This window comes from Zychaea mexicana (genome assembly GCF_025766255.1).
Source record: "Zychaea mexicana strain RSA 1403 chromosome Unknown BDB00scaffold_7, whole genome shotgun sequence".
NCBI classification, from domain to species: Eukaryota; Fungi; Mucoromycota; class Mucoromycetes; order Mucorales; family Lichtheimiaceae; genus Zychaea; species Zychaea mexicana.
The window spans coordinates 16,032-39,845 of record NW_026516670.1 but is presented as its reverse complement, the minus strand read 5'-3'; the positions used below and the strand labels follow the sequence as shown (position 1 = coordinate 39,845).

Here is a 23,814-nt window from a genome sequence, read left to right as displayed (position 1 = left end):
GTAGCACAGGCTGGAGAATGACGTTTGTCATTAGTCACAACACAAGGCGAGTAAGAGAAACGATGACAACTTCTTACTAATGAGAAAGGTTGTTTTTGTTTTGCCTTTCTGCGTCAATAGCCACAATATAGAACAGGGTAGAATGATTATCGTCTCATCTAACTACATGGAGGAGGAGGCTCGATAGTTTGTAATGAATACCGCCGTAGAATTCTGAGCTTACGTGAAACTATACTTTACGGTTCTCTGCACAGCACAAAAACGCAGTGTGAAAACTCCAGTGTTGGCAATACTCACGTTGACCATTTTTCACGGACAGTAAGAATGTAACATATTCACGCGTGAATAATACATGCCAAATCAATTTTTACGCGTGAATAAACCTTCCTATACTTATAAATGGACTCTGGAGCCTTTGCTTTCTCTCTCTCTTGCTCTCCCTTAAGCATTTCCAATTGATGAAGGTTTATTCACGCTGGAATATCCACGTACATTTTTCACTTTTTCACGGCGTGATTATTAGCTCTCCGAATATTCACGGTGAATAATCCAACACTGGAAAACTCAATCATGATGCGTAGTACGAGATATGCTACTTTAGTCAGCTTACCATTAATAACGTTGTACATTGGCCAAAAGTTTCTCGGATGATTACTAAATTTCCCCCCTAACTTTGCGCATATGTCTCTTTTTGTGTCTTACCGATAACCTTGTTTTGTGGTTACAAGGACGATAGGGAACTTCAAAAATGCAATGACCATTACGTTTTATGGAACTCCTGTGCTGACTGATGATACTGTAATACGTTTGTGTCTAGTGTCATGAAATGTAAATAGAACAGAAGTAGTTGGTACCTTTAGGTGCTTTTTCGTATGCAATCTGTATGCTTTCTTAGATTCTCAATTATCAACGTTAAAGGATAACCAGTTGTAACATTCCAACTGCAACTTCTAAAGGGCGGTATTCGCGGACTGGACAAAAGCGAAAACGTTTTCTTCCGTCTCAGTCGATCATAAAAGGTAACCCAGAGGCATTCTTCTCTTATCCAATGCAGCAGCTTGTTGTACGACAATGTCTCCGACACTATTATGTAACTCAATGGGTTGTCACGGAATTCAAACCCCAATTGAGAAAGGATGACTGATCTTACTAGTAAAGGTAGTAGTAGCAGTCTAGTAGCTTTATATGATAGTGCTCATATTCGCCAGGTGAGAGATACAGTATCACTTCTTGCAACCCATACATATACAATATCTGCTACAAAATTAGTGTCTCTACAACTAATAAAGAAAACAGTAGACGCAATGTGTTATGATTATTATATGTAGCTTGTTGGCACATTTTATGTACTGGAACACATATACTTTTTTTTCATATGTAAAGCGAAACATAGCTGGCTTCATTTACGTTACAAGAATGTTCGCCAAGCACTTGTTATGCTTTGTACATCGTTGCTCCTGAGCGTTATTCGAAAGCAACGCTCTTTGAAAAGGGATCGAGCTGAGATACAGCGTGCAACGTTTGTCGAAAACCGGAGTCCCACTGGTATGCGTGTATCAAATAGTATTGAACGGTAACAGCTTTCAAGAAAGCTATCATGAAAGAATTGGGCACATATCCTTGTTAGTGAAAGTGCTTGCAAATACTTATCCTTGAAGTTGCACACTACTGACGAATTAACACAAAATCGCTTTGCTGCTTCCAATAACAGAAAGTTATGAAGGCGAACTATGTGTTCCTTTGTGGGGTTTCGTATACAGTCATTGTCGCACCTTGAGTCCAATTTATGTTAAAGGCCTAGAGTCCATCAAGTACCGATCGAGTCGCCTGGTTTGATCCGTACCTTTCTCTCCCAATACAACCTGACGAACAGCGTCAATGACAGGAGCCGAAGGCGTTGTTTTCGGCGATTAACTATACCCAGGTACAGTATCGGGTACAACGTAACACATATTTTATCTTTTTGTGATGGTGAAGCGCGGACATATGGGAAGCGAAGGTTCCGCAACGACAGCAGATTGAGTGACACTTTAGAAATCTCTTGACGTAATGACAGAATGCGAAATTACCACCTAAAAAGGATACGATCATGCATAGTAGCACATAATGACGGAAACAGGATGTATGGTTGTAGTCATCTAGTCGTGCGCTTAACTTTTTAATAAACTGAAAAGGAAATGAATGAAATGAATGTATGTAGAAAGAGAGAAGAAAGAAAAATGTGCAATGAAGGTGAGGAGGACATTCTATCATATTATGGGTGTGTGTACGTGTGGTCGTGTCATGTTTAACATAGACTCTATAATAAAATCTAACCTATTAGAAGGCAGGTATATAGTTCTATCGAGAAAAATATGCAAAAAAAGAATAGAAACAAGTGCTGAGGGAATAAGAAAGATGTACAGAAAAACTCATCATTCTACATAAAATCATCATGTTCTTGCTGAGCTTTTGGATGTGGGGGTAGCTGGAGGATCCCAGGCCAAGGATGTGACGGATGGTAAACTGGAGCGACGGTATTTGTATTTGGTGCTAGTAGGTGCGCTTTTAGTACTGATGGTTTCGACGTCTTCTGTATGTGACGGCAGATCAGGAGCGCCATAAGTAAAATGGTTGTGTATAAAGTCGTTGAGTGATGATGTGGATGATTCGCTACTGCTGCCACTGCTAGCGCTGACAGCGCTGATAACGGAGGAAGAGCCTCTTGCTGAAGAGGATCCCCAGGTGTGATAGTCGCGTTGTGTCTTACTGCTTCTAGACGGGGGATGGTATGTAGCAAATGAGCGGCTTTGTTTCGGTGTAGGTGGTAGACGGCGTCGTTCGGGCCTGACCGGAGGTTGGCTGTTTAAGGAGAGTGAGGACGTCTGAGAAATCAGAGAAGAGGCATAGTTGGATGGAAGTGTGAGTCGACGAGGCATACGTCCAAGTGCTTGGGAAGAGCTTGCGGCTTCGCCTTGGACCATTTTGAGGAACTGTTGTTCATCAAAATATTTGAGAGCTGCCCATGAAGGATTCAGAAATGCGAACCGTTTCTTCAGCATACCGAGTTTCTCTGCAGAGACAATATCAAATTAAAGGTTAAACATAGGCAGAATTTTTTGACTCTTTGTCATCCAAATGTCAATTGCGTTTTTCGAAGAAAAACTTACGTTTGCCGATACCGCCTTGAGCGCTGATACCATGGAGCGGTTTGTCAGGGGCTGGTAAAGTACCTTTTGTGCCTTGGCGTAGAGGTTCTTTTCCCTTGACCAATCGACAAATGTTGCGTGCAATGCAGACGCCTGCCAAAGTGGCAGCGTAGCCGGTCTTTTCCTCGATAACGTTGGTTACATCGCCGCCGGCAAAGATGTGGGTGTATTTCCAGTGGTCGAGCTGAAGCGTCGGCTTAACCCGAATTCTGCCCCAGCTGTCGAGACAAACGTCAAGATCTGAGCTGTTGAGAAGCAACGAGTTGTTGGGACGCGTTCCGGTAGCCATAAAAATCTTGTCATAGCCGCTATACACGCGGCCACTGGCGCCAAGGTAAATGCCACCGCTTTCACTGCCGTCTAGACCGATAATGCGTTCGTTACACACAACTTCGATGCCTAGATCGAGCAAGTATTCCATGGCCTTTTCTCGCTGCTGTGCTTCGCTCCGACTAATGACCATGGAATGAGACTCGACTAGCGTCACATGTTTATGAGGGTAAGGTCCAGGGAAGGTACGCAAAGCAATTTCGGATGCTAGTTCACATCCTACAAGGCCTCCGCCTATTACAAAAATCAACATAAATCGATTAATATACTTAGTCACCTCCGCGCACGTTCAAATATATTACTAGAGAAGAAATGTACTTGACATACCGACAATAAGCACGCGCTTTGCGTTTAATAATTCTGCGTTGCTTTCTTCCAAACCGGTGAGACGGTAAAGAACCGAAACGTCATAGGATTTGAGCTGCGAAGCATAGGAACTTCCGGTTGCAATCACCAGGTAATCAAAGTTAATCTATACAGAAGAATTTACAATAGCAGCAAATAAGTGATTCGAGGTTTTTACACTCTGCTTTGTTGTTTTGATAGAAAATGATAGTATCTTTGTGCAGAGGCACCCGTACCGTTTCACCGTTGACTTGGATCGAGGTTGCATCGTGGCCAATGTCTCTGGCGTAACCAATTATTACTTTGCCATTCCGAACATAGGCGTCGTGTCGTACACGCATTGAGCTTGTCGCTTCGGGATTTACAATGCGCCTAACAATGCCAGGGGTATATTCGAAGGAATCTGGGGTTGCCAAGCAAATCAGTAAGCAACCAGCAGCATTATAGACGGTGCTAATAAGTCGAAGTACCTTTCGTGTCGATTACTGTAACGTGAAATAATGGCATAGGGTCTAATATGGATGCTACTGTAAATCCCTGTTTGAGGTAAACATGGTTAACGTTGTACAACAGCGCTGTCAAGTACAGAAAATATAAAAAAAAGTGGGCTTTGGCAAACTTACGGCAAATCCACCTCCGATGATGACAACCCGTATTTGATTTTTCACTGGACGATGGTCGAATGCGCTACGGTAACAAAATCCACTCGTAAGCACATGCGCATTTCGGAAGAGAAAGGGAGGAGATAGGTGTGTTGTGTTGTGCGTCATTCATGATGTGTAATACACTTACTCGATGTGGATGTTTTTTGCACGGATAAAATCTTCCAGTTTTGTCGTCTTTAAAATAGATGTGTATTAGGAAAACGAGCGCTAAGTCGAATGTTTTATGATTGTTTATTATCGTGTGCCGTACCAAGACAGCAAGAATCTGACTTTCAGTATCTTGAAGAACTTCTATGACATCTTCGCGTCGAAGGATAGCCCATTGTAAGGCTTCCATGTCTCGTCGAACTTGTTCTTTGGTTGTAACATTTTTTAATTCAAGGCCAGCGCCCTCGGTTAAGAAGGACTTGTATATTCTGCAGTTGTTATTGTGTATAGTCAATACATGAAAATTTTCTCTTCCATGGGCATGTCAAGTACGTTAAGCTGTTGCCTCATTTTCGTACCTGTTGAGCGCGATTTCGCGGTTGGAGGAGTCGCTTTCGTATCGAAGCTGGGACATTGCTTCAATGAAGAGTAGGTTTTCGTGGGCGCCGCAGCGGCGCAAGTATGATTCAAAGGAGCGTAATAGCCTGGGGTCCGAGAGGACATCTTGGAGTAGGCTGGAGGTTGAAACCATGGCGAAGTTGAAAAGAGGTTTATTTTCGTTACAAAGATAATGAGCCCATATAAAGGATCTCTTGATCGGAGAGAGTATAAAGGAAGAGAGACCCTTAAAAAGAAATGGTGGGTGGGTGTTTCTGGGGGGACCAGCGCAAAAGGAAAAAGAGCGTGCGCTTTGGGTGGCGTGTTTGAGACGCACATCAGATGATTTTTTCAGCCAATCAGATCGGTCCCCGGCGCTGTCATGTTTGTTGCCGTGCAAAGTAAATTGTCCACTGGCTGTAACGTGGGGCGTTTCATAGCAACCAGTTTACCCGCCCTTTCTTAATAAAGCACCTAATTTCAGGCCCACACATATACCGGCCACCAGCAACTCCGGTGGATGGCATGTATTGTGACGCTCCTTCAATATTGTCTTTCTATTAGTTTCGTCTAAAAGAAGTAAAGGACGAGGAGGGCAGGAAAGCAGCAGCGGGCACAAATATGCTCCACCGTAAACCTTCTTTTTTTCGCTCGTAGAGGGAGAGGCGCGCGCACGTCTATCATCGCCAACTCTCCTCTATGATACAGCGACCTGCGCTGTGTGACAAGCATGACGAGCTTCACAAAGCACAGACACGATCGGTGCACTACCTTCTATTTTGGGACCAGGGCATGCGGATCTTAATCATGTCATGCGACCTCTGCTGCTCTCGCGTTTTTTTGCCCGGCCGTCTCCTCCTCCCCCTCTTTCATGTCAGCTCAGGGCTCATCGTTACGATATTGTATACGCCGATGATAACCCACATGCTAAGGACAGGGGCTGGATATCCACCTCTATGAGTAACCCGGTTCCGTTCTAAAATGGCGTCTGCGTGGCGGCAGCAATGACAAACTCTAAAATAGCAGCTGCTTCTGAAATAGCATATTCAACCCACCAATTTGGGGAAACATTGGGCTATTCTCCACGCGGCTGCTGAGAAAACTTTTTTTGTGGTTGCCTTTGTAATGGCGCCAAAGCGGACAACGGTAAAATAGCAAACAAATCTTCAATCCTTCTAGCATTTACTCTCAGCTCCCAACGTCTCTTTGTGTATTACACGCTCTCTTCGGGCGATCTAGTTGCGCGCCGGCTGGTATATCGGGGCAAAATGGTATATCATACTTGATTTCCCGAAAAACCTTGGTCTTTTTTTTTTTTACCGTGCATGCTATAATTTACATTCCACCCGCCTCCGTCTATGTTGGCGTATGGAGACGTTGAGTTTGTTATGGGATAAAATATTTAACGTCAAACGCATAACGGCCACCTGTCAAAAATAGGACCCACTACCATTGTTCGAACATAGACGTTGCCTGGTGTTTTGGGGTATATCTGTAAGTTCACGGGCCCGGGCCGATAGCCACCACTTTTCTTTTGCCATTCTGGTCTCCGTTTCTTCTGTAGCAAGTACTCTCGACTGATCAACAATGTACAAAATAAACTATTATTGACATTTCGTAGAAAAAGACGCGTCATCGAAGAGTACAGGTGCCCTCTAACTCTGAAGCTTAACTTTATTTAATGTGGTGGTCGCATAGTTATTTGAGCACGTTCAAGCTTTTTTCTTTCTTTTTTTTTCGATGGTGTCATTCCCAATGCTAAAAGTGTACCCGAGCTCCTATGGGCAAACAGGAGATTGTTTTTTTTTTCACGGTGTGGCAAACGCATTTTATCCGCGACGGAAAGGTTCTCGGGGGGCAGTGGAAACGGGCGTGATTGATCCCTGTTGAATCGACAACCACGACGCACAATTGACTTGTAGTCATGTCTGACGATCAGATATCGAACATCAACACAAGTAGAGTAGGTCATCATATCGCTCAGTCGGTTTCTCTCGGCAACGCTGTATACCGTGCATGACACACAGACTTGAGCCTTGAACCTGTTTGTTTAAGTTAATGCTGACTTGCAATTTGACATGATCACAGTGCAAGCATGATTGGTCCCATCATATTGTGCTATCAAGATCTCTCATATTTGAAATCATTTCCAAAACAGGATTGGAACGTATTATCAAAATGTCGGTTTTATCGTATAGGCGAAGAAGGTTATCGATCTTTCCCGAAAAGGAGGAAGAGCAGTTCCCGTAATAGCATCATTCACTCCTACTTTATGGTACATTTTGCGGATCTACGTTTTACATTGCTCTACGGAAGTAAGAGAATATGCAAGAAAAAGTATCTTAGGTAGTCAAGGAAAGATCCGGAGCTTCCAGCCAGAGTCGTATGCCAGTGAGCGATAGTGCACCACCTGGTGATTTTAACTCGTCTCCAAGGAGACTCTATGTAGCCAATAGCAACAACACATAGCATGTGTGAGCTTCAGAAATAGACACGTTGTAACACTATTTTTGCTCTTAGTCCAACCTCCATGAGGCTCGTTTTCTTGTAGGCAAGAGAAAGTTTCCACTGTCTTTATCTTCCGTCGTCTTGCTCCATCACGCGCTAATCGTTCTTCCTTATATAAAGAGGCGCACAAGAAAAAGATTTCTATGCTAAAACTGACTTCGAAGCAAGCATCATATCATCACGCGACAGATAAAGCCACTTTTTACATCAATGAGTATGCCTTGCAACGCCACGAGAAACAACATCGTCGATGCTTCAACACAAGGGCGGGGTTGGGGCTCGGCTCACTACAGAATCAGTTGTACTTATCACCCCGCAAAACGTTGAATAGAGATGTCATAATAAATATTCCCAAGCGCCTCGCACGGAACCCTTTATGAGTGGACACTTGGTCGCGGATGACTAAAAAGTGAATCCAAACTGTGGGGTAACATAACTCTTGTGAAAAAGCAAATAGGTAAGAATGCGATAAGTCTTGTGTGATAAGAGATGGATAATATATGCGCCCGCCTAATAGCCCATTTATTATGCACTCCCAGATTTAACGGTAATATAATTCCACGTTCATTCCATTATGTAGCTCATCTTAGGGGAAAAAAGAAACCAAGACATTACATGAGTCCCTGTAACCTTTTCCATACGAATAGAAAAAAAAACAGACGACTTACAGTCATCCAAGGTGATATGATCCTTGAACACCGTGTACCACTTTTTCAGCATAATCTTCTTCGGATCTGTGCCAATCTGGGCAGCAACCAGCTTCTTAAAGTCGCCGACCGTATCTTGAGGACTACATTTGACGCGCACTTTCTTGCCCAAACGGTCATTGACCTCGATTTCAATCAAGTTGTATTGTGGTGCCACTTTCTTTGGCTAAAACATGTGGGAATTTGTTAGAAAAATTGATCTAGTCGTCACAGATATTATTTATCTGGTACCTGTTCTACTTTCGACGGTTTGGAAGCCTTAGGTGACCGGCTGCGTCGTCGTTGCCGTCGTTCAGGCGATTGTGAGCGTCTTCGACGTGGAGATCGGTTTCGACGAGGGGATCTATCTCGGCGTCGTGGAGATCTGTCTCGGCGTGGCGATCTGTCGGACGGTGACCGGTTACGGCGGCGTTCTCGTCGATCGGGCGAGCGGGATCGTGAACGATGACGGCAGGATCGACGGCTGCTGTCGTCTTCCTTATTGTCGTCACGACGCTTTGAAGATGAGCTTAAATCTTGATCTAATATTCCATACTTACTCAGTTAGATAACCATTTCATGAATAGTCATTGTAAACATCTTTTGTGCAAATTTACCTTTATTATTTTCGTGCTTTTTGAATTTCAACATTATGTGTGAAATGAAAGGTTGTCTCGGTTCCAACCACCCCCCTGCGGAGAGAGCTTTAAGGCGTAACCATCCCGATTTAAACAAAAATTTATAACTAAATGCATATAAGATCTCTTGTTTCCTTAGTCTTTCCTGGATTACAAACAAAACTTTTCGTAAGTAAAAGTAGAACCAGTACATGTATACGTTTTTTCCTCTTTAAAAGGAAGGAAAGCGCTGCTTCTTTATATTCATCTTACAGTATAATATATAGATCTGCCATGGTTTTGTGTGATAAGGTACAATTGTATAACCGTATGAGTATTTTTCATATAGTGCACATATACAATTACATGCTCTTGCACCTGAAACTTCGATCTTAGTTTTCTTTAATAGTAAATTGATGATTAACAGGTCGATTATGGCTAAGATGTCCCTCCTATGACATGATAATCGTGATACTTGTAACCTTCATCAATTCTTCGTATATTGCAATATGTACCCACTAGCACCTTTTCAGAAGAAATTTGAAATTATTTGCAACAATTATATATCTTTTTGGATGCTAGTAAAGTCTGAAAAAAGAGTACTATATTGATAACGCTGGTAAGGAAAGACTGATAAATAAAAGCAGAAGCTCATCTTTGATATCTGAGTGCATAGTTACTTGATATTGGGGGAAATGAACACTCAAAAGTATTGGATGAGCAAAAGTGCTTAGAATACATTTCCTGCTTTCTATCATTTACTCATAGACAAAACATACATGGCTCAATGACACTATCCATACGCCTCTTGCCTTATTAATTATCTCAGTCAGCGTGGCGAATATCAGTTGCCAAAGTCACCTTACTGGAGCGAACCGAGTTAAAAAGCTGCCGTACTAACCTGTCATATGCTGGCGAAAATTCCAGCCAACCTGGCTACTCGATTTGCTCCGCTCCTCCAGCTGGTATCAAAACAAATATTTTTCTGCTTGCAAAAGTTCCGTTTTGTACTTTGAACAATGTCTTTGACTGCAGTACGTGGCTGAAAAACGAATAACAACGTCAACGAATGACAATCAGTCTGTCCGAAGCTAAATTTATATTTGTTGCATCGTAGTTACGGAAACTGCCCCTTCGTGTCGCCGGCCATTCATATACATCGGCACGATCGCTCGTGTAAGCCATTTGACAAAGAAAAAAAATACTACACAGGGCCTTTCCTATACCCAATAATAACACGAAAATCGTTCTTGTTTTTGACAGCTCAAAAGCTCAACCGAATCATGCCGAAGTAAATGAACACAAAACGATCGATTTGGTGCCACCCTCTTCGAAGCATGAAAACTCAATTGAAGTGTTTGAAGGTACAAGGAGCAAAGGCTCATTGGGAGGTGGTGCACTCTTCTTTTGTGCTAACCGTTAATAAATGTTACTCAGAACCCAAACGGTTAAAAGCAACACACGACATTCCAGTTTGCAACTTGCAAATGCGCGGATACCTGCCCCAGCAACTCGACTTTTACGCCGATTTTGCACAGCGTGCAGCATACCATCTGGGCATGCCGTGCACGGGAACCATCCGACTACCAACACAGACTTCACGCTGGACGGTGATTCGATCACCTTTCGTCCACAAGAAGTCGCAGGAAAACTTTGAGCGCAAGACACACAAGCGACTGTTGCAAATCAAGGATGCGCATCCAGACGTTGTCCAGCGGTGGCTCCGCTATTTGACAATGAACGCTCCCGCTGGTATCGGTTTGCGTGCCACCACCTGGGAGTTCGAACAGCTCGAGTCGAAGTAAACGACGTTTCAACCACAACCACAACAACAACAATTCTCGCTACACTCTCCTTATGCAACCTACACCACATCACATCAGTCGCAACACCACACGCCGAGCAACACACTTATTAGAATTCAAAAAATGAAAAATGTAATAAATGAGAAAAAGAGAGACCCGCAGTGCGAATAAAGTCGGGGGTATTGTATGAATTAGAAATAGTATGATTTTGCTGCTGTTGCCACCCATGTGTTTTGTCTCATCATTACTCTGGTGCTACACGATACTATTGTCATGCTGCTACTGCTGCTGCCAATTGCCCGGTACTCTCGAGAAGAGGGGTTTGCATCAGCTTTGAAAGCTTGGGGCCACGTGGTGTCGCCTCTTTTTTCCTCTTTTCTTTTGAGCCGTGCATGATTTTCTTCTCACCTCAGAACAAGTGCACATTTTCCGAATAAAGGCTGGCTGCTAGCAGTTCTCACACACACAACAATACACAACAGACACATCACACACACAGATTTATTATATATACGCACTAACAAACACACACACACACAACAACACACCACATCATCACCCGCTTGGCTACTCTCACCCATCATTCTCCCTCACTCCCCCGCACCACCCCACTTTCACACCACAACCACAACCACAACACAAGCAACACTGCTTCACTTGGCGCAATCGTATTACTCTGCTTTGAATGTCCTCGTCTACAACTTCCTTGGGCCCGTCCGCCCATTCTTATGCCGGCCCGTCGTCGTCCTACTCTACCGCGTTTCCTCCGCTCCAGTCGATCCCGTGGAACTTTCAACATCACCATCACCAATACCACTCGAATCAGCATTATAAAAAGCATTCAACGCACGCAAATCACCAGTCGTCACTCTATCAGTGCTTGGCTCCACCAAAATACCCGGCTTATTTAAAGCACACGCTCTATGCTGACTTGGCACTTGAACAATACAACTATTACCAGAACAAGCGTTCATTTTTTCCTTCCGACCATAACCACCATCATAGCAATAAAAATCACTGGGGTATTACTGCTGCTGCTTCTTCTTCTACTACTGATCATGACCCTATGCCGACTGCTGCCGAGTCTTCTTCTTCAGATTCACCGTCGGCTAAAACTCACCATGGACTTCCCTCTGCGTCCCCGTTGTCGTCGTCGTCTTCTTCCTCGTCAACGTCGCAATACGCGTGGGCGGAAGAAATAGATTTACGGCTACCCACCTGCTGGAATCAAAAGGCCAAGTCTCGCCATATTGAAATTGGACGGAACGGGCTCGACTTGTCGTACATTGGTACATTGATTGTTTTGGGGGTGGGGGTGTGGGGATATATAGTATGAGCAGAGTGTAAGATTAAGCGTGTGCTGTGCTGGTCAGATGTTTTTTTTTATTATTATTTCTAATTTGGATGGCTTTTATGACTGTGATAGGTCCAGGAAAATCTGAGACGCATGCTGCTTCCGTCAGAGCCAACTTTCCGATGCGTCGTCAGTGCGGAATCTATTACTACGAAATGCACGTCATTTCCAAGGGGGATGACGGATATATCGGGTTTGGGTTTTGCGGGGAAGACAATGAGTTGGATCGCTTGCCAGGTAGAGAATAACTCTATTCTCCTTTTTTTCCTCTCGGGCTTGCTAATAACAACCCCCCAATGCACCATTTATTTCCAACCCCACCCCCAAAAAAAAGCCTAATCACTTCCAAGCGCTAAATAAGCTTCAAATGCATTAACTTGCTTACATGCACACTAGGTTGGGATGCCAACTCATACGGTTACCATGGCGACGACGGTCACTCGTTCGCTGGCTCCGGAATAGGCAAAACGTACGGTCCCTGTTTTACCACGGGGGACGTTGTTGGATGCGGTGTGAATTTTGCAGAAGGCACAGCCTTCTATACCAAGAACGGATCCTTTCTTGGAAACGCCTTTGAAGAAGGCATTTTGACACCCGACATTGACTACTACCCTTGTGTTGGTCTGCGCACCCCTGGGGAGCATGTCACTGTGAACTTTGGCAGTGAGCCGTTCATGTTCGATATCATACAATATATCAAGGTAACTTACCTGTTCGTAGTGTTCTGCTTCCTGGGCATCAAATATACAATGATTTGATTTCATGACCCTTTCATTCTCACTAACTCGTACTCTGACGATACCTTTCCACTTTGAAATCGTTATCTCCATGCTATTTGTATGTATATACAGGACTGCAAAACGAGATGTTGGAAAGACATTACCGGAAAAAAGCCTTCGTCGCGTGAGAAATTCTCAATTCCCCGCCCAGGCAAAAAGCTCCACGAAACTTCGGAACGACTCGACCAACTTGTTCTTTTTTACCTGCTTCATCATGGCTATACCGGTGCTGCAAAGGCTGTTGTTCGTGATTCCAAACACGTTTCCGGCAAGACACTCGATGTGAAGAACGATCACTACACTAACGAAAGGGATCTTGAGCAGCGGCACAGTAAGCCTTGACATTTTCTAACATTCTGACGCCACTTTTTTGAGTGCTACTATTCAGCAAACAGTTAAAATTGACTTGATACGATGAAATACGTTAGGTATTCGTGCAGCGATTTTCTCAGGCAATATCGACGATGCAATTGAGCTTACACAAAAGTACTACCCTACAGTATTGAAACAAGGAGACAGCAAAAGCCAGGATATCATGTTTGAATTGAAATGCCGTAAATTTGTCGAGATGATGCGCGAGTACAGTGAGCGAAAAGACGACGAGGACGACCGAACAAGTGTTATCAGTAACAACAGCAGTGGCAACCACGGTAACTGCTTTTCGACAAACGGTATTCCTGAAGACGATGTTGCCCCAACAAACGACGTTAATATTATCGAAGAATCTTACAACAGTAACAACAACGGTCGCGATCGACGTCGTTCAATGAGTGGAGGTAGCTCTACCAGCCATGCCACAACACCTTCCATGCGCGTTCCTGGACGACGTCGCATGAGCTATGCTGCCATTGCAGCTTCAGCGTCACCAACCAACAATCACAACAACACGGCGATGAACGGTGGAGGCGGAGCTTATGTGCCTTTGATATCTTCACCGACAGATCATGAATACGACGAAGATAGCCATGGTCTAGCGGGTATACGGCGGCACCGGCGACTTTCTACACGTCGAAGCAGCACTGGAAGCAGTATCCTGAGTGTCAATAGTAGCAACAATGTTCTGCTCGAACAAGATCTGGAGATGGAAGATGACGACGACGAACATTCGCCTATCAGTATGAAGCGCATTATGAAATACGGTCAACATTTGCAAGACGAATACCGTCATGATGAAAGAACAAAAATTCGTGAGAGATTGGTGGTAAGCACATCTCATCTTGTTACACAGCTTTCTTCCTACCACATGACAAACAATAACAATGACACGACGGTCATATAGGATATATTTTCATTGCTGGCGTATCCAGACGTTGGCACAAGCCCTGTTGCTCATTTGATGCACAAGTCAGGACGAGACGAATTGGCGACTCAACTCAATGCGGCTATTCTTCGTAAGTGCATGGGATGTTCTTGCGATATCTTGCAAAGTGTATCTAATTAATGCACCCTTTGGATTCTACAACAGATAACCAGAGTAAGCCTGATATATCTCCGTTGGAACGGATTTTTCGTCAAGCGATGGTGGTCAATAAGGAGCTAGCGTATGCCAAATCCGGCAAAGCGGTCATTCTCAATGTTGAAGAGCATTGCTCTGCTAGCAACAATGTATGCACTGCTCCCTCTGATGCTATCAATACTAATACTTCTTCACTCTTCGACCAAAGCTGAGTGATGCACACACTTATTTACATGCAAATATTCCAATGGTGTCTCTTGCCTCCGCACTCCCCTCTCTTTCCCTTCCCTCCTTTTGTATTTCTGTCTTAAAAACATGAACATCAATATGTAATTACACAAAAAAATAAAAATTATGAAATTAAAAATCATTAGGATCAGTAGATACAGGTGCTTCCATCCCCTCAGGCCAAGTGCCATCCCGTTTCCATCCTTGGACAATCACTTTGACCTGGTAGAAGCAATGGCATGGTGACACAAAATATTGTTACTAAACCATATACTTCATGTCCATCGGAAATCCACACGAGAAATAAAACTGTAAAGCCACTTACAGCAAACTTGAGCGGAATGGGCTTAACGCTCTCTTTACGACGGACAATAAGGTGATCATAGCAGCCTAACAAATGCTTCTGATCGTCCAAGCGTTCGTCAAACCATGCATTCGCTTCGACAGCGCGAGCGTTTTGTAAGGCTAATTTATCGTCGGTTGCAGTTGTCCATGCCTTTCTTCGCGCATGCCAAGCTAGTTCTCCAGTTGATGTCGTCGTCGTTGTTGCATCATCAACGGCCATGGGCTGAACAGTATAGGAAAAAACGGAGTTGACAGCACTGTGTGAAGAGAGAGAGAGTGAGCTTTGCGGAGCTGTTGCATTTGCCGCGGCCATTTGGGAGAACCTGAAAGCGGTTAATTCTTCCCCTAAAAGTACAAGCCACTCTCGTCCTATTTGACATCACAGAGGCGTGTCTTGCCTGGTTCTGACTTGGCTGTATAACCAAATTTATTCCCTATAACCGTGGTCCCCCACCCCCAACTTATGAGAACTGCTGTGCGATGTTCATTCAGCTGAGCGAGTCATGCGTTCGCTCAATACACTATACGGGAAGAATACGCAGTTATCGCCATGCAGCAGCCAAACCCTTTCGTCTAAAAGGGCCATGTACAGCAACAGCAAGAGCAACAACACCACCACCACAACGATTGCTCCATGTAGCCAACCGTCGCCCTGACTTTCAATCCATGTCACCACCACCACGAAAATCTGTATTATCCCGTCCCATCGATCGCCACCCAGTTCATTATACCACGCTCGCGCTTCGGTCATCGCCTCTTTCCCCTGACGACGTGCTTGTGGATACCAAGGGGCGATTCGACGCCAACCTGCGACAACCCAAATCAGTAGCCGAACTATGGACCGCGTATTTGGCTGTTCGTGCCGCTAATAATACTACCACCAACACGACTCCTTCTGCTACTATTGACGACAAAACAACAACGAGCAATATCACCTCCGAGGAATACGAACAGTTTATGCGTCATTTGCATTTTCGTGCGCAAGAGACTCGGCGGTCTGTTCAGTGGCAACGAATTGTGCGAGTGTATCAGGATGCGTCGGACGACGGTGTTGTTCCCACCAAGACGATGATGTTAATAGCTATTTCAGCATATGGACGAACGGCACAGCTTGACGTGGCACGACGGACGTTTTCTGGATTGAAGCAACTGGGATGGGCAGACGAGTTGGCGTATTGGCACATGTTGGAAGCTTCATTGTATGCAAGTCGAGACAAAGAAGCGCATGAAATTCTTCAAGAAGGTAAATCCATCATGAGCGACGAGATGATGTCGCGTTGTTTGGAACGTTATGTTGAAGTCAGCATCAAGAAACGGAACGTTGCACGAGCAATGGCAGTGGTTCAGGAATGGATGCCAGCACACCCTACCGAACGATTGGCTAAAACCATGTGGACTGGCTATGTGCAACTGATGAAACGGCATGGTGGGCTTCTGGCTGCAACTGTGAGCGCAGGCGGTAATACTCATGTCAGGGATGCAAAAGATGGACTGCTTGATATGGAGGCATTTATGGGCGAGTTTGGGAGGCGCGTGTCAGACAGAATTGCACTGTCACCGAGTGTTCAGGCGATTTTCACAGCCAAACACCTGGGAACCCTTATGGATATTTGGACAAAGGCCCATCCGGATCATATACCATCACAGAAAACATATGATGCTTTACTGGCTATTTATGCTGCAGAGGGTGACATGACACGACTCAACAGTGCATTGGCGGATATGCAACAACACAACATTCAACCAACCCAATACATGTTGAACGCGCTCCTCCGAACATCTGTCACCAGCCCGTCGTACGCCAAGGCGCTTTACAAGGCGTCGAATCGGTCTAACAAGCTGGATAAGGAGGGTTATGCATCATTTATTCAAGCATTTGTCAATGCAGGGGACCTGGAATCGGCACAGCGCGTGGCAAAACATATGAAAAAACGTCCATTTACGGTCAGCACGAGCTCTCACATGGCGATTGTGCAGGGATGGGTCCGGCAAGGTCAGGTGGAAAAGGCAGCGGCTTGGCTCGCCAAATGCAATTACGCCAAACTGGTCAAGAACCAGTGTCAGGCAACGCTCGATCCGTATGCTATTGTCCTCGAGGGCTATCTACACACTGGCAAATGGGGCAGATGCATGCAGTTATTGGACTCAATCAAATATGAGGCTCCCATGGCTCAGCAGAATCGGCGTATTGTCAAGGCGACGCTTGCGGCACGAATTGCAAGGGGCGATTTTGGAGCCTGTGAGCGCATACTGCGCGAGAAACAGATCGATTTTACGCCAATGACGATTCAGCGGATCACACACACGACACTGGATATGAAGGAGAACAACACGTATAGCGTTCCGGGTCGATCGGTCGTGAAAGGATTGGAGTTGATGGAGACGTTGTTGGATCTTCGGGTCAGTGCAGCAGGCCTCAGTCGACTTATTGATAAGCTAGGCGAGCGGGGCGATATTCAGGCCGCTTATGATTTGTACCAACGCGCACGGAACGACGGACGTCCGTTATCACTGGGTGTTTTCCGCTCAATGATGGAGGCTGCGATTAAGAACAACGATACAGCCATGGCAGAAAAAGTTACTTACCATATAAACCAAACTGGAAGTGAACATCGACATCAAACGCGTCCTTCGCTTTCATCCTACAATATGCTGCTTAACGCCTATGCTTCACGGCAACCAGAACCCCATCTTGCACGTATGACGCGGACATTTCGAAAAATGTTAGAGGATGGACACAAGCCTGACGTCGTTACGTACAATACACTTATTAAGGCGTTTGTTCAGATGGAAAACCAAAAGGCCGCTCGCAGTATTTTTCAAGAGATGAATGCTGCTGGACACCGAGCCGACAGCTGGACGCTCAACACCATCATCCAAGGCTGGATAGCGCAAATGGACTGGCACAATTTGGAGCAGTTCATCAAGGAGATCAAGATCGATGGGTATGTTCTCGATACAGTCACATTTAATGTGATGCTGGAAGGTTTATTACGACTCAACAATTACGAGATTCGGATGACCAAGCTGTGGAAGCGTCAGAATCGCTGGTCGAAGCTGAAACAGCATGAGAAGCATCCCAAGAACGCCCCTTCCAGCAAGACTGTATGGGAGATCTTTGAATCGGCTGTTGGTGTCAAACGTGCAGATCTGGAGGAAATAAATGGCTCAGTGGAGCAGCAGCTGCAACAACTAGAAGAAAATCGAACGCGGAGGCGAATGGATGTGGATCAACAAGTGGCGTTTAGACGTCTTTCGCAACTACAGCAAGAACAGAACCATCGCCAGCAAAGGGTGCCACTGCAAGTCTCTACTAATGATGCATTCTATACGCTATTCCAGCATGCCAAGCCGGACGAAGTAACTTTTAAACTCTTCATGAAAGCATTTCACAACGCCAACGATGCCGAATCAGCGTCCAAGATCCATCGATATTGGACAAACCAGAACTAAAATTGATGATACCACCATATACCTTTCCTTTCTCTTTTCTCTTTCTTCTCGCTCACATGTACAAACAAAAACCGCACCCTCTTTGCCCGCAATAACTAGTATCCTGTTAATAGTCTACATAACCAATAGAATCTTCCTCTCATCATCAACAAGGCATTTTTTGTTGCTACATCGTCATAATCATATCAGAAAGTAATGCAAAAGGCCTGTTTCGAAATTTCTATCTCTTTGGCTGCAGCTGAGCTCTCTTTTCTTCTAGTACATTTTTTTGTCGTGCACCAAAATAAGTAAAACGCGCGCGCGACATTATGGAATACGATGACAGCATTACTGGTTCTAGAGATTGGGACGTGAATCTAGAATTGACGCTTTTGAATGCCGTTGCACGATGCAAACCTGTTGGTATGATGTCCACGCAGTATCCTTCTCGCGTTTCCTTTTCACTTGATGCTAACAATCTCTGATTGATTCATGTATACAGGTATCCATAAACATTTCCGAATAATCAGCATTCAGCGACAGTTCAATGAAAGAAGCCCCACACAGTTTTCACTACAAGAGATCCGTGATCGCCTGAGTGACTACTACAGCGTGGACGCGCTAGAAGAGTTGGTAAATATTATTGTGAGAGACTTGCGTAACGTGAAAACAAAAAAGTAGCATAAGCTAACACTGTTATACGTATATACAAGGACAAAGAGGACGAAGAGGACGAGGACGAAGAAGAAGACGATGCATCACTACACGAATTCAGTCTGCCGCTGGATGAATATGAGCAATTGATATCCGAGCATCGACAGGACGAAGAGTCATCCCCCTCATCATCCCCCTCACCCGCAAAGAAGGCCCGGACGATGATTAAAAGGGAATCGTCTCCTGTGTCGTCCATGAGCCCAACCCCGACTCCGGAGCCGGAAGAAGGTAAGATAGCCAGCCCTTGCTGTCTCTGTCGGTTGATTGATTACACACACACACACACACACGCACCCCTCCCACGCGTCCACTTTGACCTGATTACTCCTTGTTTTCTCCGCCACTGCACGGTTGTTATCTGAACAGGCAGACCAAGTTCACGGCGATCCGCTAGAGGGTCTACAAAGAAGGAGAGCGGACGCAAGAAACAGAGCACGTCCTCGTCCAAGGCTACGGCCAGCACATCCTCGACCCATCGACGCAGGAAACGCTGAGATAACACACATGTGAAAGACCAAGCCAACGATCTTCGTTGGATTCAAACAGCCAACAACTTTTGGGGACCAATCTGCGCGGTTCGCTGGGACCATCGTAGTTTCAATTTTTTTGTTTTTTTTATTCCTTCAGAGAGAGAGTGTGTGTTCTTCCCCCTTTTTTTCAGAATAAAGGCATCTTCTTTACCTGTTCTCTCTGTCTCCCTCTTTCTCTCTCTTTTCCCTTTCTTTTCTCTCCACTCAGAAGATTCCGATGACGGCAGACGATAAGACGACGAAGACGACGGCACAGCCGGTGGTTGATGAGGCTATCGAGCGGGGCTGGGAAATCCCCAATTTTACTATCAAGGAGATCAGAGATGCTATTCCGGCCCACTGCTTCCGTCGAGACACATTCCGTTCATTCACCTACGTATTCCACGACGTCTTCATTATCGCCGTCCTGGCTTATGCTGCGACGTACATTGATACTATCCCATCAGCAGCTGCCCGTGTCGTGCTGTGGCCCTTGTACTGGATTGCCCAGGGCGTCGTCGGCACCGGTGTGTGGGTCATTGGCCATGAATGCGGCCATCAAGCCTTCAGCCCGTCCAAGGTACATCACATCATTTAAGCTCTGTTTTTTGGGGGGGCGGGGCTTGTTTACATTGGGGTTGTCGGTGGGTGTATGGATATCCATACATACATCCATGGCTGGCCATTACAGAAAAACAAACAAACAGTGGGCGGCAGTAGTAGTAGTAGTAGTAGTAGTAGTAGTAGTAGTAGTAACCAACACCCATCATTTGCAATACTCTAGGCTATCAACAATGGCGTTGGCATGGTGCTGCACTCTGCACTGCTTGTCCCTTATCACTCCTGGAGAATCTCACATTCCCGTCACCACAAGGCCACCGGCCACATGTCCAAAGATCAGGTATGCTTCCTTGAGCTTTCTGTCTGGCTGAAATCTATGTGTTTTAGTACTGATCGCAATAATCTCCAAACCAGGTCTTCCTTCCCTCAACACGCTCCGCAGTCGGCTTGCCAGCACGCGATCTTGATCCTGAGGGCGATGGCCCGCACAGCGCCTTTGATGAGTCCCCGATTGCCGCACTCTGGGGCATGTTCCTGATGTTTGGCTTCGGCTGGCCCTTGTACCTGCTCACCAACATTGCTGGCCAAAAGTATCCTGGCTGGGCCTCGCACTTCAACCCGTACTGTGCCATCTTTGAAGAGAACCAGTTCTGGGACGTCATGCAATCGACAGCCGGTGTCTCAGTGACGATCGCCATCCTCACCTACCTCGGCCAGACCTTTGGCCCCCTTGCCGTCATCAAGTTCTACGTGATCCCATACTTTGGCGTCAACTTTTGGCTCGTGCTCATCACCTACTTGCAGCACACCCACCCCGATTTGCCGCACTATCGCGAGAACGTCTGGAATTTCCAGCGCGGTGCTGCTCTCACCGTCGATCGTTCCTTTGGCATCCTGGATTACTTCCACCACCACATTTCCGACAGCCACGTTGCCCACCATTTCTTCTCGACCATGCCCCACTACCACGCTGTGGAGGCCACGCATTACATCAAGAAGGCTCTGGGCAAGCACTACCAGTCGGATATGACCCCCATTGCTGATGCTTTGTGGCAGTCGTGGAAGCAATGCCGATTCGTTGAAGATGAAGGCGATGTCGTCTTTTTCAAGAGCTAGACTGTCTTATATACTTGCTACATAACATAAATACAGAAAGCCCCTCTCATACTTTTCATCTTATCCTATACTCACACACACACACACACTCTCTCTCTCTCTCTCTCTCTATCCTCTGTTTCTACATTTCATCTTGTATATCTTCATTTAATTTGCTTTGTTTTCCATTTAAAAAAAAGTATCATGTGCCTAAAGAAGCGCACAGACATGCAACCTTGCTGCAAGTGTAAAACCGCTGATGACGCATTCATACATTCTCACATTTTCTGGTGCACTCGCACGCACGTCTTTGATTTTTGACACCGCTCAGACCTATTTTCTTCCGTTCTCGCTGAGAGTGATCAATGACAGTAACAGTAGGCGATCGTGTTCAAGTAAACCTCGATTTCGCCACAGTGCGCTTTGTCGGTGCGGTGGATGGAAGCAATGGCGAATGGCTGGGTGTCGAATGGGACGATCCAGCTCGAGGCAAGCACAATGGCACGCATAATGGAAAACGCTACTTTACATCGTCAAGGTAAAAGAAGCTATCTCCGTATTAAAAGGGGAAAACGCTCACACGTTGCTTTTTTCATGTGGCTTTTATAAAACCAAATAAACCCCACCAGTGGACACGAAACAGCATGCTCGTTTATTCGTTTCCATCCCACCAAAGTACGCACAGCGCGTCCGTTCCTTCAAGTTCTGATGGAGAAATATCTCGATTTACCCTCTGGATGCGACGACTATGACGCTGGAAAGGATCTCGGAGAAGTATACTTTGGTGGCAATAAGGGTCTCGTCGTGCAAACTGTCGGATTCGAAAAAGTTCAACGAAAACAGAGCCAGTTGACAAGCTTGACCGTTGTTGGTTTAGCCAATCTTCATGTTGGGCTAGCTGGACCGCCTGGTGAAATAGCAGCACAGAACTTTAGTGAGTGATTTGTGCTAATTAGATAGTGTTGCTGGTTCGCTCTTCTCTGCTAATACGGACCATATCGTTCGTGTGATGTGGGTTAGATATACGTGATTTAGACCTATCAAAAAGTTTAATTCGTTCCTGGGATACCTTGGCCGACATTGTATCCCAGCTTCCTGCTTTAAACCTTCTGCGACTAAAGTAAGTCTTTCATCATATCCCTACCGTACAGTATGTATCCATTACTCAATAACAATCGGAACAGTTACTGCCGTATCGAATCTCCCCCGGATGATTCATCAAAGTTATATCGAAACAACACATCGCCTTTCGCCTCATTGACAACGCTGGCACTTAGCAACACATCCACAACATGGGCTCAAGTCATAAAACTTGAACCGCTTTTACAAAAACTAGAGGATTTACAACTCGGACAAAACGATATCCAAACAATATCGGGCGTTCGATCCGACCAGTTCCAACAGCTAAAATGTCTTAATTTGGAGAACAACGATATCCAGCAGTGGAAAGATATAGAGAGTCTTGGAAATTTAAAAAGGTAAAAGCTTTCGTCAAAGTGAAATCTCCCTCCCACTCCCACTAAGCAGTGAGTATATGGTTTCTATAGCCTTGAAATTCTATATTTGAACGGCAATAAGATTCCTTCGATCGAACCTATTCCAGAACGAATGCTCTCAAGCTTAATATATCTGAGAATCGAGAACAATCTGTTGGATAATTGGAGCAGTTGGGATATGCTTAATACTTTGCCATCTTTAAAAAAATTACGATCCAAAGGAAATCCTGTATTTAAAGGTAAAAGGGAATATCGTGTTTATCGAGAGAAACAATCGAGGCTGATCTCCCACATTTAGAAATGGATCCAGAACATGTAACTGCTCACATTGTAGGCCGTATAAAGGGACTGGCTGTAGTCGATGGCAACACGGTATGACTATGGAGGAAATAGCAAGAGAAAGAGATGTTTATAACTGTGGCTAATTTACTTTGTTTTGAAAGTTAACTGGTAGAGAACGCACAGATCTTGAGCGATTTTACCTAACATTATGTTCACGCACTGCGCCTACACATGAAGAAATTGCACGGATACATCCGCGTTACAAAGAGCTATGTGATGGTTAGTCCTGTGTGATTTTTAGCTATGAAAAAGATGTTAATATGTGGCGTATAGCTAAAATCAATGAAATACGATCTAGCTCATGGCGAACCGGGATTGTCGGTAAAGTCAGAGAAAGCAACAACAATGAGTGATCGACTTATCGGTAAGATTGATGATTAATTACATCGCTATCATTCGTTACAAGTTGCACTGACAGAAGAGCCCTTATATATTTAGGGATCACGCTGTCCCATCGCTCTGAGCTGCCGTCGAATGCAAAAAGCAAAGCTGAGCTCGGGAATCCTATCAAAACAGTTGATAAAAGAGTTCTTGCTACCATGCTGATTCGTAACTTGCGCAACATTGTCCAAAAGCTATTCCGTATTCCTGCATCACGTCAGCGTCTTTATCTCTTACAGCACTCGCCTTCTGGTGATCTGATGATAATGGACCTCGACGACGAATTACGCGACCTGCGGTTTTACAGTGTTGAGCAAGGTGATGAAATTGTGGCGATTCAGGATTAACTTATACCTATTCCTTGCGTGATGTATAGTTGCATTACATAACCTTATCCAAATTACAAATAACCCTGTCGAGGGCATTTAATACAATCACATTTAAACTTAAACA

The 23,814-nt window shown here is 45.0% G+C and overlaps 11 protein-coding genes across 11 annotated transcripts; 7 read left to right on the top strand and 4 right to left on the bottom strand.

The window, feature by feature from the left end:
• Window positions 1–1,875: 1,875 nt before the first annotated feature.
• BDB00DRAFT_540209 (uncharacterized protein) lies at window positions 1,876–2,342 on the bottom strand. The gene has a single exon (XM_053117788.1). It carries the CDS (start codon window positions 2,251–2,253, stop codon window positions 1,915–1,917), a length of 339 nt encoding a protein of 112 aa, XP_052984066.1. The 5' UTR covers window positions 2,254–2,342; the 3' UTR covers window positions 1,876–1,914.
• On the bottom strand, window positions 2,343–5,207 carry BDB00DRAFT_916219 (uncharacterized protein; the record flags this gene model as incomplete). The annotated part of the gene is made up of 8 exons (XM_053128707.1): window positions 2,343–3,052; window positions 3,150–3,752; window positions 3,846–3,990; window positions 4,100–4,333; window positions 4,487–4,550; window positions 4,656–4,702; window positions 4,779–4,944; window positions 5,035–5,207. 8 exons carry the CDS (start codon window positions 5,205–5,207, stop codon window positions 2,433–2,435), a joined length of 2,052 nt encoding a protein of 683 aa, XP_052984065.1. The 3' UTR covers window positions 2,343–2,432.
• A 2,510-nt stretch (window positions 5,208–7,717) lies between these two features.
• On the bottom strand, window positions 7,718–8,998 carry BDB00DRAFT_801925 (ubiquitin-related domain-containing protein). The gene is made up of 4 exons (XM_053121913.1): window positions 8,865–8,998; window positions 8,500–8,789; window positions 8,230–8,434; window positions 7,718–8,146 (listed from the first exon to the last, which is right to left on the bottom strand). The coding sequence occupies exons 1-4, from the start codon at window positions 8,896–8,898 to the stop codon at window positions 8,103–8,105; spliced, it is 573 nt and encodes a 190-aa protein (XP_052984064.1). The 5' UTR covers window positions 8,899–8,998; the 3' UTR covers window positions 7,718–8,102.
• An 805-nt stretch (window positions 8,999–9,803) lies between these two features.
• On the top strand, window positions 9,804–10,921 carry BDB00DRAFT_801914 (ribosomal protein S10 domain-containing protein). The gene is made up of 4 exons (XM_053121912.1): window positions 9,804–9,898; window positions 9,982–10,040; window positions 10,128–10,228; window positions 10,302–10,921. Exons 1-4 carry the CDS (start codon window positions 9,884–9,886, stop codon window positions 10,667–10,669), a joined length of 543 nt encoding a protein of 180 aa, XP_052984063.1. The 5' UTR covers window positions 9,804–9,883; the 3' UTR covers window positions 10,670–10,921.
• A 309-nt stretch (window positions 10,922–11,230) lies between these two features.
• On the top strand, window positions 11,231–12,412 carry BDB00DRAFT_540135 (uncharacterized protein). The gene has a single exon (XM_053117787.1). The coding sequence runs from the start codon at window positions 11,355–11,357 to the stop codon at window positions 12,003–12,005; it is 651 nt and encodes a 216-aa protein (XP_052984062.1). The 5' UTR covers window positions 11,231–11,354; the 3' UTR covers window positions 12,006–12,412.
• Window positions 12,083–14,470, top strand: BDB00DRAFT_784331 (uncharacterized protein; the record flags this gene model as incomplete). Its single annotated transcript, XM_053120453.1, has 6 exons — window positions 12,083–12,260; window positions 12,420–12,724; window positions 12,875–13,133; window positions 13,231–14,003; window positions 14,082–14,193; window positions 14,268–14,470. 6 exons carry the CDS (start codon window positions 12,083–12,085, stop codon window positions 14,468–14,470), a joined length of 1,830 nt encoding a protein of 609 aa, XP_052984061.1.
• A 148-nt stretch (window positions 14,471–14,618) lies between these two features.
• On the bottom strand, window positions 14,619–15,051 carry BDB00DRAFT_867926 (uncharacterized protein; the record flags this gene model as incomplete). The annotated part of the gene is made up of 2 exons (XM_053126401.1): window positions 14,619–14,708; window positions 14,812–15,051. The coding sequence occupies 2 exons, from the start codon at window positions 15,049–15,051 to the stop codon at window positions 14,619–14,621; spliced, it is 330 nt and encodes a 109-aa protein (XP_052984060.1).
• A 1,292-nt stretch (window positions 15,052–16,343) lies between these two features.
• Window positions 16,344–18,284, top strand: BDB00DRAFT_756090 (uncharacterized protein; the record flags this gene model as incomplete). Its single annotated transcript, XM_053118879.1, has 1 exon — window positions 16,344–18,284. One exon carries the CDS (start codon window positions 16,344–16,346, stop codon window positions 18,282–18,284), a length of 1,941 nt encoding a protein of 646 aa, XP_052984059.1.
• A 219-nt stretch (window positions 18,285–18,503) lies between these two features.
• Window positions 18,504–19,532, top strand: BDB00DRAFT_539860 (chromatin modification-related protein EAF7-domain-containing protein). Its single transcript, XM_053117786.1, has 3 exons — window positions 18,504–18,686; window positions 18,766–18,896; window positions 18,977–19,532. Exons 1-3 carry the CDS (start codon window positions 18,593–18,595, stop codon window positions 19,337–19,339), a joined length of 588 nt encoding a protein of 195 aa, XP_052984058.1. The 5' UTR covers window positions 18,504–18,592; the 3' UTR covers window positions 19,340–19,532.
• A 117-nt stretch (window positions 19,533–19,649) lies between these two features.
• Window positions 19,650–21,320, top strand: BDB00DRAFT_801903 (delta-12 fatty acid desaturase). The gene is made up of 3 exons (XM_053121911.1): window positions 19,650–20,066; window positions 20,271–20,387; window positions 20,462–21,320. Exons 1-3 carry the CDS (start codon window positions 19,725–19,727, stop codon window positions 21,161–21,163), a joined length of 1,161 nt encoding a protein of 386 aa, XP_052984057.1. The 5' UTR covers window positions 19,650–19,724; the 3' UTR covers window positions 21,164–21,320.
• On the top strand, window positions 21,157–23,800 carry BDB00DRAFT_801898 (uncharacterized protein). Its single transcript, XM_053121910.1, has 9 exons — window positions 21,157–21,680; window positions 21,772–22,076; window positions 22,163–22,262; window positions 22,327–22,620; window positions 22,690–22,877; window positions 22,937–23,010; window positions 23,082–23,199; window positions 23,279–23,344; window positions 23,419–23,800. Exons 1-9 carry the CDS (start codon window positions 21,508–21,510, stop codon window positions 23,706–23,708), a joined length of 1,608 nt encoding a protein of 535 aa, XP_052984056.1. The 5' UTR covers window positions 21,157–21,507; the 3' UTR covers window positions 23,709–23,800.
• Window positions 23,801–23,814: the final 14 nt, after the last annotated feature.